At 40.8% G+C, this 20,019-nt stretch overlaps 1 protein-coding gene across 14 annotated transcripts in view; it reads right to left on the reverse strand.

Moving 5' to 3' along the window:
• LOC140737630 (transcription factor 4-like) overlaps nucleotides 1–20,019 on the reverse strand; it is a 653,305-nt gene that overhangs the window by 78,866 nt on the left and 554,420 nt on the right. For all 14 annotated transcript variants that reach the window (XM_073064119.1, XM_073064122.1, XM_073064118.1 and 11 more), the window contains 2 exons: nucleotides 12,006–12,111; nucleotides 8,900–9,033 (listed from right to left, as the gene is read on the reverse strand). In XM_073064119.1, coding sequence (XP_072920220.1) covers nucleotides 8,900–9,033; nucleotides 12,006–12,111 — 240 coding nt within the window. The remainder of the gene's footprint in view (nucleotides 1–8,899; nucleotides 9,034–12,005; nucleotides 12,112–20,019) is intronic.

Consider the following 20,019-nt stretch of genomic DNA (forward strand, 5'->3'; position numbering starts at 1 on the left):
CGCGCCCAGGTTCTTTACTCCATTGCCCACCATCTCTAAAGTGGATATACAATTTCCTTCCCGAAAATTATTACTGAATCTGCCACCGCTATATTGTTGATCTTAACAACTTGCTGAGTAAACAAAAAAACCATTGTCCCCTCATCTTTTTGGTATTCAAACCCACACCTACCGCTTCCGCTGGCAGCTCATTCTACTCTCGCACCACCCTCTGAGTGAAGGAGCTCCCCTTCACGTTCCCCTTAATTATTTTGTGTTTCACCCTTAACCTATGACCTCTAATTCTCGGCTTACCTAATCTCAGTGGAAAAATCACTTGCTTGCATTTATCCTATCTTTATTTATATTAATTTATTTAGAGATACAGCACAGAACAGGCCCTTCCGATCCACCGACCCACGCCACCCAGCAGCCCACCGATTTAACCCAAGCCTAATCACAGGACAAGTTGCAATGACTCATAAACCCACTAGCTAGTACATATTTGGACTCTGGGAGGAAACTAGGGCAACCAGAGGAAACCCACACAGGAAGAATGTATGAACTTTCTTATAGACAGTACTGGAATTGAACTCTGGACTCCAATGCCCCCAAGCTGTAACAACATTGCACTAACCGCTATGCTAACAGGCACCCTATCTATAAATCTCAAAATTTTGTACAGCTCTGTAAAGGCTTTCCTCATTCTTCTATGGCTCCACGGAATAAAGTCCTAACCTACAGTATTCAACTTTTCCCTATAACTCAGGTCATTTTTAAACTTTTTCTCCTTTATTAAATATGAATGACAATCCTAAGATATAAGTCGAGCATAATTTAAAGCACATTACACTCAAAAGCCAAAGATATTGGCATCTTCATGAATGCTCTTTACTATAGGAGTCCAGAACACATCCATTAAATAACATATTGATGATTCAAAGGATACTGAATTAGGGGTAGCTCAGGGGTTCCCACCCGGGGGTTCAAGGTCCCCTTGGTTAATGGCAGGTGTGCATGGGATAAAAAATTTGAGAATCTCTGGCTTAGTTCAATGCCACAGGGATCTGATCATCAAAGTTATCATGGAGAGGTGTTCAATAAAGATTAAAGATTAGCTTTATTTATCACATGCATATTGAACTTTTTTATACATCAGCATCATGTGCCAAGTCGTATGATGTGGGCAATCATGGTCTTGACCGTGATCGTTCTTGGCAAATTTGTCTACAGAAGTGGTTTGCCATTGCCTTCTTCAGGACATTGTCTTTACAAGACAGGTGACCCCAGTCATTATCAATACTCTTCAGAGATGGTTTTACATGGTGGAGGATTACAAATACCTGGGGATACAAATTGACAATTAATGGACTGGTCAAAGAACATTGAGGCTGTCTACAAGAAGGGTCAGAGCCATCTCTATTTCCTGAGGAGACTGAGGTCCTTTAACATCTGCTGGACGATGCTGATGATGTTCTACGAGGCTCTGGTGGCCAGTACTATCATGTTTGTTGTTGTGTGCTGGGGCAGCAGGCTGAGGGTAGCAGACACCAACAGAATCAACAAACTCATTCATAAAGCCAGTGATGTTGTGGGGATGGAACTGGACTCTCTGACGGTGGTGTCTGAAAAGAGGATGCTGTCCAAGTTGCATGCCATCTTGGACAATGACTCCCATCCACTCCATAATGTACTGGTTAGGCACAGGAGTACATTCAGCCAGAGACTCATTCCACCGAGATGTAACACTGAGTGTCATAGGAAGTCATTCCTGCCTGTGGCCATCAAACTTTACAACTCCTCCCTCGGAGTGTCAGACACCCTGAGCCAATAGGCTGGTCCTGGACTTATTTCCACTTGGTATGATTAACTTATTATTTAATTATTTATGGTTTTATATTGCTGTATTTCTACACAATTCTTGGTTGGCGATGCTGTAACGAACCCCAATTTCCCTCGGGATCAATAAAGTATGTCTGTCTGTCTGTACCCAGTGTTGGTGGTTGCATAACCAGGACTTGTGATATGCACCAGCTGCTCATACAACTATCCACCACCTGCTCCATGGCTTCACAAGATCCTGATCGGGAGGCTAAGCAGATGCTACACCTTGTCCAAGGGTGATCCGTAGGCTAGTGGAGGGAAGTGTTACTCCTGCTTTGGTAGACACATATCTTAATCAAATCTCCCCTCATTCTTCTATGCTCCATGGAATAAAGTCCTAACGTATTTAATCTTCTCATATAACTCAGCTTATCTGAAGCAATCCTCCCACTAGCATATTACTGTTCTCCAGTAAGGTGGGACAGTATATATCTTTGTTCCTTGTAATGTCTCACATTGTTTGCAGTTATTCCAGACTGTCAGTGAGGCTGGAGGCATGCTGCAGAAGGAACAATAGTATGAAACAAAGTAACATCCTGTGTTAAGTCATAGAGGTGTTGAAAAAAAACACAGCACAGAAACAGGCCCTTCAGCCCATCTAGTCCATGCTGTGCCGTTAAAACTGCCTGGTCCCATCGACCTCCACACAGATCACAGCGCTCCATACTCCTACCCATCTATGTACCTATCCAAACTTTCCTTAAATGTTGAAACTGAGCTCGCATATACCACTTGTGCTGGTAGCTCATTCAACAATCTCACAACGCTGAGTAAAGAAGTTTCCCCTCATGTTCCCTTAAGCTTTTCATCTTCCACCCTTAACCCATGACCTGTGGTTGTCGTCCCACCCAACCTCAGTGGAAACAGCCTGTTTGCATTTACCTGATCTAGATCCCTCATAATTCTGTATGCCATTATCCAGGACGTTCGAAGTTCAAAGTTATCTCCACCCCACCACCTGTCTGTTCACACTACTCACGTTATTTGAAGCAATCCTCCCACTAGCACATTACTGTTCTACAGTAAGTGGGACAGAATATACATACTGCCTTTTAATATTTTACATTATTTGGAGGTATTCCAGACAGTCAGTGGGGCTGAAAACGTTTTACAGAGGGTCATCAGTGTAAAACTAAGTAACGTCCTGTATCCCTAGGATGTTTGAAGTTCAGACTAAATTTATTATCAAAGTACATTCATGTCACCACATACAACCCTGAGATTCATATTCTCATGGGCATACATTGTAAATTCAAGAAACACAACAGAGTCTCTGAAAGACCACCATCAGCAGGATGGACAAACAACCAACCTGCAAAGGACAACAAATTGTGTACATACAAAAGAGAAAAAAAAGGAATAAATATCAGAACATGAGATGAAGAGTCCTTGAAAGTGAGTCCACAGGTTATGGGAACATTTCAGTAGTAAGGCGAGTGAAGTTATCCCCTTTAGTTCAAGAGCCTGATGGTTAAGGGGTAATGATTAATGTTTGGATAATTGATTCTGAAAGGAGGTTGTCTGGATTAGAGGGCATGTAGAGGCTGGACAAACTTCGGTTGTTTTCTGTGGAGCAGCGGTGGCTGAGGGGAGATCTGATAGAGGTTTTTAAGATTATGAGTAGCATAGATAGAGTAGACAGACAGTATCTTTTTCCCAGTGTCTAATACTACAGGGCATGTTTTTAAGGTGACGGGGGTAATTTCAAAGGAGGTGAGAGGAGCAAGTTTTTTTACACAGAGTGGTGGGTGCCTGGGGTGGTGAGGTGGATACGTTAGAGACTTTTAAGGGATGTTCAGACACATGAATGTGAAGAAAATGGAAGGATATAGACATTGTGAGCCAAGATTCATGTTCCTGTGTTGTGCGGTTCGATGTTCTATTACAGATATTAATACAGTGATAGATTTATTTGAATATGTCCTGGAGCAAAAAAATCCATGTGAACTCCCATTAGGGCCATTTTATTTTCCACTGCAAAAGGCAGCAATAAAAAAAGGTTAAAAGGAGGGGAGAAGAAAATGAACAAGTGTTGATGCCAGTGGATTAGTCTAACATCTGTGTATAGACTGAAAAAACAGCAATTATACTGAGCACTGAAACCAGTGACTCAACTTTGTATTCAAACGGAATTACAAATATTATCTAAAGCTCCACAGCCAAATGCTCTATGACTTGGTAAACCCCTGAAAATTGGCACCTCTACCATATTAAGACCATAAGACATAGGAGCAAATTAGGCCATTCGGCCCATTGAATCAACTTGCCATTCTATCATGGCTGATTTATTATCCCAATCAAACCCATTCTCTTGTCTTCTCCCAGTAACCTTTGGTACCCTCACTATTCAAGAACCTATCAACCACCGCTTTAAACTTATCCAATGACTTGGCCTCCACAGCCGTCTGTGGCAATGAGTTCCACATTTTCGTCAACCACTGGCTAAAGAAATTCTTCCTCATCTCTGTTCTAAAGGTACGTTCTGAGGCTGTGCATCGTCGGTGTCAAATGAGATCAGCAAGCTCATAAGTTTTGCTTCTGGCATCAACATAGCATGCCCACATCTCACTAACCCTAACCATATTTCTTTGGAATGTGGGAGGGAACTGGAGCAGACAGAGGGAAGCCCATGTGCTCACAGACAAACTGTACAAACTCCTTACAGACAGCAGTGGGTATTGACCCCAATTGGTGATGGTTGGTGTTGTAAATCGATGCACCAACCACTACTCTACCATGTCACCCTGATGATTTTTGTACTGCGATACCTTTTCTGAAACTGTAATATCCATTCCTAGTGATTTAAAACAACAACCCTTTGTTATCTGCCAACAATACCATCAGAACCTGCTTGTTCGAAGACCACGCACCCACCATGGCATTATTTGTTGACAGCAAAAGCAATCAGTGAAACATACGATTTCCTTAAAATGCAACCAATCAGGGTACACTGTACTGTACCGTGTGAAAGTCTTAGGCTCATCTATATAGCTAGGGCACTAAGACTTTCACTCAGTACTGCATTTGTCAATGTCTCCTGGATTTCCAATCTAGTGACGTCTCATCCTCTTGATGCTCAATATCATGAGACCATAATGCACTGGGGCAGAATTAGGCCAATCAGTCCATCGAGTCAGCTTGCCATTCCATCATGGCTGATTTATTATCCATCTCAACCCCACTCTCCTGCCTTCTCCCTGTAACTTTTGATGACCTGACTAATCAAGAACCCATCAACCTTTGCCTTAAATACACTTAGTGACTTGGCCTCCATAGCCATCTGTGGCAATGACTTCTGCAGATTCACCACCTTCTGGCTAAAGAAATTTCTCCTCATCTCTGTTCTAAATGAAAGTCCTTCCATTCTGACTCTGTGCCCTCTGGTCCTAGACTCAACCACTATAGGAAGCAGCTTCTCCACATCCAGTCTATTTAGGCTTTTCAATGTTCAATAGGTAAATATTATGCTGATATTATGTTTAGATAGATATTATGTTTGTGTGTAATTTTGACAGTGCATTTAAAAAACAGAAAATCATTTTACACATTTTTGTTACAGCAATGGAGAAATATGTTGTTTTACCTTTTATTTTTATAACTCTGAAAATCAATGTACTTCAGCCAAACAGACCTCTTGTTTGCACTCTTTTGTGTGTGTGTGTGTGTGTGTGTGTGTGTCTTTTTTAAACAGTGTGCTCACCAGGCACAAAGCCGAGATTAAAAACACTTTTTTTTCCATGATAACCAGCCCACCCAGATAGAAGCCTGTGGGCTTACTGTGAAGGGCTGCATTTGATTTACGCAAAAATAAATTAAGCTATTATTTATAAAAAAGCACAGAGGAAATAAAAATAACAATTTACAGAACTTTTGGATCAATTTTTAATTGAATGCACATTGTTGTAAGTGGCTCTGAGTAGATATTCCCTGGGATCTGCAGAAATAGTTATCTTCATTATTTAATCAGTTAAATATACGAAAAGCACTGAAGTTTTCTTGTATATCCTTCTGAATTCTTTTATCAGTGAGTAACTTCTGTGAAGGGTGAAGATGCATACTGCAAATTTACATTAGTGTGAAAAGTAGCATGAGAATCAAGGGGTCAGATCCTATGAAACTGGTTAGTAATCACAGGTGTGAGTTTGAAATGTGTGTAGAATGTACCAGGGAAGTTTACACTTTTTCATAGATGCTCCCTGCCTGCTGAGTTCCTCCAGTAATTTGTGTGTGTTGCTTTGCATTTCCAGAATCTGCATATTTTCTTGTGTTTTTAAAACGCAAGATGTGTGTGCATTCATAATAACTTTCCTTAAGCCAGGGGAACCATTGAAAATAAATTTTGGTGAATGAATCGCATGGATCAAAGTAAATGCAGTACTGTCAAAAGTCTGAGGCAGATATACATACTGTAGCTGGGGTGCCTAAGATTTCTGCACAGTATTGTAGTAACTTTATATATTGCATGCATTGCTGCTGTAAAAAAAAACAAAGTTCATGACATATGTGAGTGATAATAAACCTGATTCTGATACGGGTCTCTATTGCGGACTGAGAGTGGGAAGGAGACAGGGTGAGGGGAATAGTGGTTGTGAAAAGGGGACGGGAGAGGGGAGGGAGTGGGACGCACCAGAGAGACATTCTGTAATGATCAATGAACCAATGATTTGGAATTAAATGACCTCGCCTGGTGTCTCAGGGCTGGGTGTGTCTGCACCAGCACCATCTGCCTGCCCCTGGCACTCCTTCTCTGCTACCTATCCCCCACCCCTCCCGTGGCGACCCCAACCACCGCATTCCCAAAATCCTTTGCTCCTGTCAGATTTACAAACTGGCTCTTTGTTCCACTGTGACAAAAACAGTACTGTACAAAGGTTTCAGGCACCCTAGCCTGCGTACTCTCTCTCTCTCTCTTTATAAACACACACACACACACACACACACACACACACACACACACACACACACACACACACACACACACACACACACACACACACACACACACACACACACACACACACACACACACACACACACACACACACACACACACACACACACAGTGCCAGCTGTAAAATCAGTCCAGGTTCAATTCCTGCCATTATCTGTTAAGGAGTTCGTATGTTTGTGACTACATGGGTTTCCTCTGGATGCTCCAGGTTCCTCCCACAGTCCAATAAATGTACAGGTTAACATTAGTAAGTTGCGGGCATGCTATATTGGTACAGGAAGTGTGACGACTCTTGCAAGTGGCCCCCAGCATTCTTTGACTGTGTTGGTTTTTGATGCAAATAACACATTTCACCGTATGTTTTTGATGTTCATGTAACATATCAAGCTATTCTGATCTTAATCTTATCTAGGTGGAATGTTTTTATTGGGAATGAATGTTCTTCCATTCTGTCTGAGAGCACACTAAAGACTTCAGTCACTGATGTGATCTGAAAGTTGGGGGTATGTTACATGAAAAGTCTTCAATGTGTGCAGATAAACTGCTTCTTGTTCTATAAAGAGCTAATGTATTAATTCAGCTGACAGAGCTGGAAGTTTGCAAGTTGCATATGTTCAAAGTTCAAAGTACAAAGTACATATATTTCACCATATACAAGCCTGAGATTTATTTTCTTGCTGGCATACAGAGTAAGTCCTCAAAACACAATTGAATCAATGAAAGACAAACAACCAATGTGCAAATACAAAAGAAAAAATGGTAATAATAGATAAATAAGCAATAAATATTGAGAACGTGAGATGAAGAGTCCATGAAAGTAGGTCCAGATGTCAAATTGTATGGCTATGGGCTAACAATCTGTCCATGTAACAAAATGCTGGAAGAACTCAGCAGGTCAGGCAGCAACTAAGGAAAGAGCAAAGAGCTGAGGCAGCATCTATAGGGAGAAGCGCTGTTGACGTTTCGGGCCGAGACCCTTCATCAGGACTAACTGAAAGGAAAGATAGTAAGAGATTTGAAAGTAGGAGAGGGTGGGGGAAATGTGAAATGATAGGAGAAGACCGGAGGGGGTGGGGTGAAACTGAGAGCCAGACAGGTGATTGGCAAAAGCGATACAGAGCTGGAGAAGGGAAAGGATCATGGGACGGGAGGCCTAGGGAGAAAGAAAGGGGGAGGGGAGCACCAGAGGGACATGGAGAACAGGCAGAGTGATGGGCAGAGAGAGAAAAAAAACTAAATATATCAGGGATGGGGTAAGAAGGGTAGGGGCATTAACGGAAGTTAGAGAAGTCAATGTTCATGCCATCAGGTTGGAGGCTACCCAGCCGGTATATAAGGTGTTGTTCCTCCAACCTGAGTGTGGCTTCATCTTGACAGTAGAGGAGGCCATGGATAGACATATCAGAATGGGAATAGGACGTAGAATTAAAATGTGTGGGTCATGGCCTGAAACGTCGACAGCGCTTCTTCCTATAGATGCTGCCTGGCCTGCTGCCTTCCACCAGCATTTTGTGTGTGTTGCTTGAATTTCCAGCATCTGCAGATTTCCTCGTGTTTGCCTTTCAAAAGAACAAAGAGTCAATATTTTAGGCCCACAGTGTTCATCGGTTCTTGATGAAGGGTCTTGGCCTAAAACGTGAACTCTTTGTTCCTTTCCATAGATGCTGCCTGACCTGCTAAGTTCCTTCAGCATTTGTGCATGTTATTTTGGATTTCCAGCATCTGCAGAATTTTTTTGTGCTTAGGAATATTAATGTCTGCGAGTCCAAGTCTGAATTTGAGTGTGCTGGCGGCTGGAGGCCAAAGCAGATGGCCTGTCCTGAGGTTAGAAGACTGTGTATGTGCATGGGTGGTCTCGTTTTTCTGTTGTTGCTTGCTGTGTTGCTCTACCGGGCATCGTGGGCATGCTACATTGGCGCCAGAATGTGAAATGACACTTGCGGACTTCCCCCAGTATACCCTTGACTGTGTTGGTTGGATACAAAGGATGCATTTCAATGTATGTCTTGATGTACATCTAATAAACAAATCTGAATCTTGAATCTATTAGTGGCGGGTTGCCAGTCGAAAAGAGGCCTCACTTACCAAACGATCTTGCGGATGCAGACTGCAGTAACTGCTGGACTGCGGAACGTGGGAGGAGTTTACCAGCATGCCTCCGTAACTGGGCTGATTCATTCCACCAGAGGAACTCCACGGATCAGAGTTGTGATGCCCATCTAGGAAGAGAGATTGTCACAGTAACTCCTCCTAAGAAATAAAAGCCCACTGGAATATTCTCAAGTGATCACTTGATTGCAACTATCTGGCAGAACTGTGAGATGTCTTCATCTGTGGAATTCTTCTTGGTTTAAAACAAACAGAGGAAATAAAAGGGTGATCTTGGCTGAATTATGTTAGAAATAATAATTTGGTTCGGCAGCATAATTATGCAGTGAAAGGTCAAAGTTGATTCTTCTGATTAATGTTATGTACCCGATAATGTAAGCACTGCAGAAGGAAATGGCGTCCAAGGCAAAACTAATCACAGAACATGGAACAGTACAGCTCCCTCAGTCCACGATGTTGTGTCAACCTTTTGACTTATTACAATTATCAATCTAATCATTCCTTCCCGCATAGCCATCTAGTTTTCTTTTATCCTTATGCCTATCTAAGAGTCTCTTAAATGTCCCAAGTCTCTACCACCAGCCCTGGCAGCGTATTCTGCACACCTGCTATGATGTGTAAAAAAAAACTTACCTCTGATACCCCACCCTATACTTCTTTCCAATCAAATTAAAATTATACTCCCTCGTAATAGCCATTTCTGCCCTGGGAAAATGCCTCCATCTGTCCACTCAATTTATGCCTCTGATCATGTTGTACACCTTCATCAAGTCACCTCTCATCCTCCTTTGCTCCATAGAGAAAATCCCTAGCTTGCTCAATTTATCCTCATAAGATGTGCTCTCTGATCCAGGCAATATACTGTTAAATTTCCTCAGCACACTCTCTAAAGCTTCTACATTCTTCCTATCATGAGACGACCGGAACTGAACACATTTATACGTACAAAATATCACATATACATAATGACAATAGAGTACCACATGCAGTGCAAATATCTCTGGTTCCATTCTTTTGTTGGAAAATCAAAAAACCTCCCTAACCCTAATCTTTGCACTTCAACATCAGATGCATCAGTCCTCAGCTCCAGAATTCCCTCCCTTATCCTCACTGTTACACAACCCTCTCACTGCTTGTTGATACCTCAAGCCCATGCTTTCTACTGAACTTTCGGTGCCCAGCCACAATATCTCTTGTGCTTTAGCATTGTTTCCTGTAACCCCTCTGCAGAGCACACTGGGCCTTTTCTTTAGGCTACTGGCCGAGAACATCATCCATTGATTTCCATGAGACAACAGAGCAGAATTGGCCATTTGGCCTACTAAGTCTGGTCTGTCATTCTATCATGGTCAATTTATTTCCCTTCTCAACCCACTCGCCTGCCTTCTCCACATAAACTTTGATGCCCTTACTAGTCAAGAACTTATCAACCTCTGCTTTCAGTATACCCAATGACTTGGCCTCCACAGCTATCTGTGGCAATGAATTCCACAGATTCACCACCCTCTATCTAAAGAAATTTTGCATCTTTGTTCTAAAGGGATATCCTTCTATTCTGAGGCTGTATCCTCTGGTCCTAGACTCTCCAAATATTGGAAGCATCCTCTCAACATCCACTCTGTCTAGGCCTTAAGTTGAGGCTGTGCCCTCTGGTCCTAGACCCTCCCCCTAACTTCCCTCCATCAATGCTCCCTGACCCGCTGAGTTCCTCCAACATTTTGTGTGTGTGTTACAAAACACAAAATTTTGTTGTCAACTGTTTTTAGGTTTCAATTTTAGCACTGCTGAGTGAGCAAGAGGAGCTAGAAATTACAGACTGCAATATTTGTACTGTGGTGGCTGCATGCTGGTTCAATATAAAAGGATCTTTCGTAACTTGCATTGTAAAATGTCAAACAAATTCCCTTCCCATGTAACATAACTTCCAATGGCTAATATTCTTTTCTTTAACCAAAATATTTATTTTTTAAATTTATTTTGGAGATACAACACAGTAGTAGGCCCTTTGGCCCAGTGAGCCCGTGCCCCAAGAGCACCTATTAATCTACCAATCCATATGTCCCTGGGTTGTGGGAGGAAACCAGAGCATCTGGAAGAAACCCACGCGGTTTGGGAGAGAACGTAAAAACTCCTAATAAACAGCGAGCCGAATTTCTTTCCCACTCGCAATGTGCTGTGGGCAGTAAGCTGCTCTTCGGGACTGCCTTCTGGGCCAGAACACTATCCCAGTCAGCTGATACCAAGTGCAGCTATCACGAGAGGCTGATGGTACTGTGCTGAATGTGGGTTGTTATGCTCAAGAAAAAAAATACTGTACATTTGGCCAGCTGTCAGCTCGGCTCCTATAGGCAACACCCAAAAAATGTCCCAGATATATCTAGCCATATTTATTTTAGCAAGAGTTTAATGAGCAAAAACACAGAACTGCAGAGGTTCAGAAGTAAGAGTTCATTTAGACTCTCTGTTCTTGGATGATGGATAAGCACAGGTAGCTGTAGAGCTGGAGAGGGAATGATGATGACATACTACAAAGGAAAATGTCTCTTATTACCCAGCTTGCCTCAACATTCCTTCAAATCTAATGTGTACAACAAAAACACTTTCTTAATCTGGCTTCTGTCCCCTTCGTTTCCAGGCCTGATGAAGTATCTCCACCAAAACGTCCACTGTTTATTCCCTCCATAGATGCTGCCTGTCCTGTGTGTGTTGTTCAAGATTTCCAGCATTTGCAGATTCTCTTGTGTTTCAAAACAGAACCATCATTAAGGACACTCACCGCCCAGGACATACCCCCTTCTCATTACTACCATCAGGGAGGAGGTACAGGAGGCTGAAGACACACAATCAATGTCAGGAACAGCTTCTTCCCCTTTACCGTCAGATTTCTGAACAGTCCATGAACACTACCTCAGTAACACAACCTATTTTTATTTCTTATTGTAATTTCTTGTTTATTTTATGTATTAATCTGTACAGATGCCACAAATCAAATTTCAGCACATATGTCAGTGATAATAAACCTGATTCTGATTCAAGTTTTTTTAAACAAAAAGTGCAAGCGATTCAGTTAAGGCACACTCACCTTGCATAAAGAATGAACTAGAAAACGAACTGGTAGGAGGCTTGGAGGAAGAATAACCCGGTGAATCCCTGTTGTAATCGGCAGTGCTTGCTGATGGGGCATACACCTGCAAAAATAAAAATAAATCAACAATTACGGTTAAAAAGGGAATAAAAAGACAAAGCGAGGTTTCTATAACTCAGTACTGGGAAGGGCACTAGCGTTCTTACAAACCAGCTCTTACGTATAATAGGCGTTTCTTGTGATCATAAGGAATGTTGATGAGATCCATATGGGAACAGGACAGAAGATGTAGTACACCACACTGTTCCCCACACTAAGTGTAAGTACTGATCGTACAAATGTATCTATTTCATTACTATAGAACAAATTCTTCGTTCAACTTTTCAATTACATTTGGGGCAAGACAGAAAATTGCATCAAATAAGAATACAAGTGTTAGCAAAGTTTTGAGGAAAGAAAGGAGATAGGAAATAGTTTCAGTTTACAGACAATAAATTGGGGTCTCCAAGATTAGGATCACAGGCGCTGTTTGAAGGTTGAAAATAAAGAAACAGGGAAGCGGTGAAGGACAGAGGCAGATGTGGAGAGGTGGTGATAGAAGCATGGTGAAAGGATGCACAACGTTGAGGCAACTTTCAACGAGACTTGACGTCCTGCCATAGAATCTCACACAAAAAAAAATCTGTCAAAGTTCAAAGTAAAGTAAGTGGGTGCCACGGCGGTGCAGCAGTTAGCACGATACTCAGGGCGACGGAGTTCAGAGTTCAATTCCAACATCATCCATAAGCACTCTGTACATCCTCCTCGTGGAGTGCTCGAGCTTTCTCAGGGTGCTCCAGTTTCCTCCCAGTAGTCCAAAGCAATACTGGTTAGTAGGTTAATTGGTCAGTGTAAATTGTCCTGTAATTATTCTAAATAAAACAAAATAAATTAAATTTATTATCAATGTACACATATGTCACCTAGAGAATCATTTCCTTGTGGCCATTTATAAGAAAACAAATAAATACAAATGCCTGTAAAATAATGAATCTCAAGATAGTATATGGTGACATATACATACTTCAATTATAAATTTACTTTGACAGATTTTTTTCATGTGAGACACGACGGTATTCTGTTCATTTGGGAATTTATACCTTTTTCACAAGGAACTTGCAACTTAGGAGTAATCAACTAAACACTATTCCTAAAGCTGGGATTTCCTCAGCTACAATGGAGTGGAACATGAGGGTAAACTTCTTCACTCAAAAGGTTGTGAGTGTGTGGAATGAGCTGCCAGCATAAGATGTGTATGCGAGCTTGATATCAACTTTTAAGAGAAGTCTGGATAGCTACATGGATGGGAGGAGTATGGAGGACTATGGTCGCAGTGCAGGTCGATGGGAGTGGGTTTAGGTTTAAATAGTTTTGCCAAAGACTAAGTGGGCTGAAAGGCCTGTTTCTGCACTATACTTCTCTATGACTCAATGGAAGTGGTGTTGTTTACATGTTATGAACTTGTGGCATGAAGCAAGGCAGTCTTCCCACCCTTCATTCTTTTACTAGCTTTCACAGTGATAGACAATTGAATGGCATCAACCACTCTCCCTCAATCTACCTGGCAAATTAAAAGCTTTATATGTCAGAATCTGGCTCTCAACGTTAAGTTTCATAATGATCTGGTCACAATTCTGTGAAATTGGCAGATATGAGACATTTGGCAAAAGTTATATTTTGGAAATAGCAGTTTTAATATTGTATGAGGGCAGAGACCAAGGAATTGGAAAATTTGCTGTTAAAAGCAATTTGCCAAAGAAAGCAACCACACCTATGATATTCAGAATTCTGCCAAAACTCAAAGGCCTGGGAACATTACATTCTTCACTTTTTTTTTGATCCTTACAATATAAAGAAGATAATATTTAAGAAACAAAAATCAGAATAGAAATTCTCCAATAAATTTACTGGACAAAACCAACTTTTGTTCAGAATCAAACAAAGTCAGTAAGATTGTTCTTTGCACTCTTTCAATCTTATTGATCTTGTTCTGATGTTTGTTCAGATTAAAATCAATAAGATTGAAAGAGTTCAGAGAAATTTTTTTGCCAGGACCTGAGGACTTGAGTTATAGTGAAATATTGAATAGATTATGACTTTATTCCCGAGAGCATAGGAAAATGTGGGGAGATTTGATAGAGGTATACAAAGTTATGAAAAGTATAGATAAGGTAAGTGCAAGCAGGCTTTCTCCATTGAGGATAGGTGCGAAAACAACTCGAGGCCATGGGTTAAGGGTGAAAGGTGAAATGTTCAGGGGGAACTTCTTCACTCAGAAGGTAGTGAGGGAGGATGTGAAATGAGTTGCCAATGAAAGTGGTGGATGCAGGTTTATTTTCAACATTTAAGAGAAATTTGTATAGGTACATGGATGGGAGGAGTATAGAGGGCTGTGGTCCGGGTGCAAGTCATTGGGACGAGTCAGATTAATAGTTCAACATCAATTAGCTGGGCTGAAGGGCCTGGTCTTGTGCTGTGGTGTTCTATGACCCTTTGATTCTATATGTGTTCATGGCATCCAAAAGATCAATTGTGAACAATGGCAAAAGAAACAAGCATCTGTTTGTTGCATAGACAAGCTTAAATGAACAAGCAAGAAATGCATATACAACCATACGATATAGGAGAGGAATTAGGCCATTTGGCTCATCAAATGTTCTGTCATTCCATGATAGCTGATTAATTATCCCTCTCAATTCCATTCTCCTGCCTTATCCCCATAACCTTTGACACCTGATTGATCAAGAACATATCAATCTCCGCTTTAAATACACCCAATGACTTGGCCCGCACTGCTCTCTGTGGCAATGAATTTTACAGATTCACCACCTTCTGGCTAAAGAAAGTTTTCCTCATGTCTGTTCTAAAGGAACATCCCTCTATTGTGAGGCTGTGCCCTCTGGTCCTAGACTCCCCCCACTTTAGGAAACCCCTCTCCATGTCCACTATCTAGGCCTTTCAATATTCGATGGGTTTCAGTGACGTTCTCCCTCATTCTTCTAAACTCCAGCGAGTACAGGCCCAAAGTCATCAAATGTTTTCCATACATTTTACTCTTAGGATCATTTGCATGAACCTCCTCTGGATCTTCTCCATTGCCAGCACATTTTTTCTTCGATAGAGGGCCCAAAATACTGCAAGTGCAGTCTGACCAACGCCTGAGAAAGCCTCAGCATTACATCCTTGCTTTTAGACTCTGGTCCTTTGAAAATGAATGCTACCATTGCTTTTGTTATATTGCTGTTATATACAATGGAACGTTCGTGTGTAGCAAGAGGAAACAGGTGATTATTTTTGGTAAAACTCATTTTTCTTGGCAACTGAAAAAAGCAAACATTTTATCATCTCATGGGAACAAGGTATTTTGACAGAAATATGATGTTTTTAGAAAGTGCACAAATACATTCTTTAGAATCACTTGATGTAAAATCTCACAATGCAGTTGTTAAGATGTTTTAGCAAGTCATTCGAACAATGCACTGAGCAGTTTAGAACTGAGAAACACTTTCCGGAAAATTCTCACGTTTGGTCACTGTCTTATGCAGCTTTAGAGGACCTCTGCTGGACACTTGTAGAGTGAAATCTGATTTCATAGCTCCGGAGTCAATTAAAAATTATGGCAATGTGGTGCTTTTGGCTGTAATGCACGTTTTGTGGACAATCGTGGAATGCAGGCTAAAGCTGAGTTTAGACTACTTTCATCAGTACTATCCCATGCATTAAAACAAGAACTTTCAGGATGCGGAACAATTTCTTCCGTCAGGCCATTAGGCTGAACCCCCTGCTGCAATGCATTCAAAGTGTCACTGGGTAATCTGTTCCGTACCGTACAATATTCAATATTAATGCACTTTAGTTTATTTATGTGTGATCCATCTGTAGATTTCATCCTTACTTTCATAAGTTATTATGTGTTATGTGTGTTAGGTATACTACAGTGTTTTACACCCTGGTTCAGAGAAACATCTCATTTGATGGTATACACATATGACAATAAACTTTATTTGACTAGATAATTTGACTGGACAATGTATATTGTCTGAACACTCTTCACTTGGATGAAGAGTTAGTGTTGGTAAAAATAGTGTTGGTAAACACTCAAAGACCAACCTTATGCATGGGTAAAAAAAATCCCGTCGTTCTCCTTAATTAAAAGCTGCATCGGGAAATTCACAGAATTGAAATGTTAGCTTAAATTAAATGTTAAAACACCCTCAGCATTACATTGTGAATTACAAAAGGTGCTTGCAATGTACACAACACTCAAAAAGGTAACAAATTACATTGCTCAACCATTATTGTTTTTGATCTTGCAGTTTAATGCTATCATTTACCTCTCTAAGCCTTATAAAGGTTGCAAACCACCTGCTGTTTTCTATGCAATGATCGATTTGCAAAAATAACTTTGAAGGCGGAGTCTATTATCCCTATGTCAGCTCTTAAGGTAAGTGGCAACAGTGAAGAGAAAACAGTTTTAATTAACACTTGTGGGATGCATTCTGAATAAATTGCATAAAGTTATTGGAGCAGAATGTTTAATGCTGGTTTTAAGTCTCTATACAGTCCTTCTAATCTAAAATACAGATGACAGAATGGCTGCACAAGATTATGTTACATGTCAGGTCCACATGCGCCAGAAACTGACATTAATTCCAGCTCCGTATAATAATGGCATTCACAAGAAAAATAAATCTGGAATCATTTCCAAGATCTCACATACATTCCACATGCATCCCAACAGATGTGCTGGGGGAAGGGAGAAAATTGGCCATTGGTTTACTTAAAGGAAAATCTTCTCAAGAGATCTCAGCTCTGGCAACAGGGTTGAAAGGAACAACGTATTTTCTGAAACTACAAGTGATCTGTTTTCTCCTTTTCTTCCCTTGAAAAACAATTAGATTTTCAAATTACCATCCACTCACTCTGAACTAACTAATAAATGAGAATATCTCAATGCAAAAAGACTCAGGGAAAATAGAAATTATCAGAGCTAACAAGCACCGCCTGACCTTCACAAGTTATTACTTTATACACCCAGTGGCCACTTTATTAGCAACCTCCTGTAGCTAATAAAGTGGCCACTGAGTGTATGTTTGTGGTCTTCCATGGCTGTAGCCCATCCACTTCAAGGTTAAGTTCATATATTATCAAAGTATGTAGTGCACAACCCTGAAATTCATCTTCTCAAACAGCCACGTAACAAAGAACCAAGGAACCAACCCATTCAAAGAAAAATATCAAACATCCCCCCCCACCCCAGGACAAAAAAAGTCACGCAAAGGGCAATGAAAGCATAGAATATAAAGCACAAAATTAAAAAGCATATTTCACTTCTGTACACCACTGTCATAACACACGGTTACTTGAGTTTTTCCTTTTAGAGATACAGCACAGTAACAGAGGTCCTTCCAGCCCAATGAGCCCACACCAGCCAGACATGCTCGGTGACTAATTAACTGGTATGTCTTTGGAATATGGGAGGAAACCAGAGCACCCGGAGGAAAAGCATGTGGTCACGGGGTGAATGTACGAACTCCTGACAGACAGCAGCGGGAATTGAACCCAGTTTACTGGAGGGTGTGAATTGCCCTATGAGGAGGGATTTTATTTTATTTCACAAGACTGTGAGATGATTTCATTGAAACAGAGGGGTGTGACAGGATAGATAATGCAAAGGTGATTATCCTGGTAAGACTATGAAACCACAAGACATAGGAGCAGAATTAGACCATTTGGCCCATTGAGTCTGCTCTGCCATTCCATCATGGCTGATTTATTATCCTTCTAAGACCCATTCTCCTGCCTTCTCCCTGTAAACTTTGATGCCCTTACCAATCAAGAAACTATCAACTTCCACTTTAAATATACTCAATGACTTGGCCTCCACAGCCATCCATGACAATGATTTATACAGATTCACCACCCTCTGGCTAAATAAATCCCTCCTTGTCTCTGTTCTAAAGAGACACTCTTGTATTGTGAGGTTGTGCCCCCTGGTCTTATTCTCTTCCACTAGAGGAAACATCCTCTCCATGTCAACTCTGTCTAGACATTTCAATATTTGATAGGTTTCAATGAGATCCCCACTCATTCTTCTAAACTCCAGCAAGTATAGATCGCTGATGGGGGAGTCTATAACTAGTAGACATTGCCTCAAGTTAAGACATTGCTCAATCGAGACAAAGAGGAATTGCTTCCCTCAGGTTTGTGAATTGTTGGAATTCCCTCCCAGGAAGGGAAGGGCTATGAAGGCTGAGATTAAATTTTGGAGCACTGTGGTAATTTTAAGATCCAACATTCAAAAAGTTTGAAGCTAAAAGAAAATCTATCATCAAAGTACATATATGTCATCGTATACGACCGAGCCATTTATTTTGTTGAGGGGGATTCACAGCAGATACAAAGAATCACAATGAAAAACTGCACGCAAGATGGACAAACAATCCATGTGCAAAGGACAACAAACTGCATCGACACAAAAAAATAATAAACAAATAAGCAATAAATATCGAGAACATGAGATAAAGAGTCTTTGAAAGTGAGTCCATGGGTTGTGGGAACAGTTCAGTGATGGGGAAAGTGAAGCTGAGTGAAGTTATCCCCTCTGGTTCAGGAGCCTGATGGTTGAGGGGTGATAACTGTTCCTGAAACTGGTGGTGTGAGTCCTGAGACTGCTAAACCTTCTTTCTGGTGGCAGCAGTAAGAAGAGAGCATGGTCTGGGTGGTGGGGGTTCCTGATGATGAATACTACTTTCCTGTGACACCCCATCTGGTTCAGGAAACTGATGACTAAGGGGTAATAGCTGCTCCTGCACCTGATAGTCGACTAATCATTAGATCAGGCAAAATCTTAAAATGGTGGAGAAGGGTCTAGAGCCCACGCTGCCTATTTGTACTCATGTCCTTGGGGGTTCCTATCATGAAATATGAAAATGCACAGTTTCTAAACAGCAGGTTACAGCATTCAATATGCTCTTTCAAAAGTTCATGAAGAAAACAATGTATTTATTGAAAATGACCATTATTAAATTCTTGTGTAAATTACTAAAGTACAAAGGTTATTACCAAAGATGTCTCATATGAATCAAGACCTCATGTTTAAAAACTTAACTTGGAGTATTTGATATGATAATTTAACAACCTTGTGCCAGTTAAAGAAAGTTTAGAAAGAAAAATTGAAGGTAAATTAATTTTATAAATTTATTTCAGACCCTAATGCATTATAAATTAATTAAAAGTGATTGAGATCACATGGAATAAATTACATTTAAAAATCTACACCAATTTTAAAAAAACCTCACAAAATAATGTACAAATATTGAAAAAATATTTAAAAATTGATTCATGGAATTTTTCTCCTGTCAAGCACTATTTCAGTACATTAAAGGTACCATATACAGTCAACCTTCACTAATCCGAATACCCATAGTCCGGCACTGATTTCAAATTTTCCGTGCAAATGTAATTTCAAATTTCCCGCGCCACCATACCAATCTGCTGCGCCTTGTTTTGGCTGCGCTAGATCCGTTCACATGTTGGTGCACTCTTGTAGGCACAGACAGGTGACTCCTGCTTGTTTTTCTGCATTTATTTAAAAGTAGTTTGATCTTCATGTAAGTGAAGGTGTTGAACTATCTGGAGATATGGTGAAGGAACAAGCAAAAGTGTTTCATGAGGAACTAGCACTAGATTATGAGTGTGACTATAGTGAAGGCTGGCTTCATCGGTCAAGCAGCATCATGGCTTACAGTTTCGTGCAGTGCGTGGTGAAAAACGTTCAGCAGACAAGGAAGCAGCAGCAGAGTCTGTTGACAAGTTCGCCAAGTTAGTCTCTGATGAAAAATTAAGTCCCGAGCAGGTGTACAATGTTGTGCCAGTTTCAGCACCAGTTCCTAATGCTTCACTCATTTTTCAAGATGAAAATGTTGATGATCCTGACAACCCCACACTTGCAAACATGCAACTTTGCCTG

Source organism: Hemitrygon akajei, chromosome 13, assembly GCF_048418815.1.
Source record: "Hemitrygon akajei chromosome 13, sHemAka1.3, whole genome shotgun sequence".
Taxonomy (NCBI): Eukaryota; Metazoa; Chordata; class Chondrichthyes; order Myliobatiformes; family Dasyatidae; genus Hemitrygon; species Hemitrygon akajei.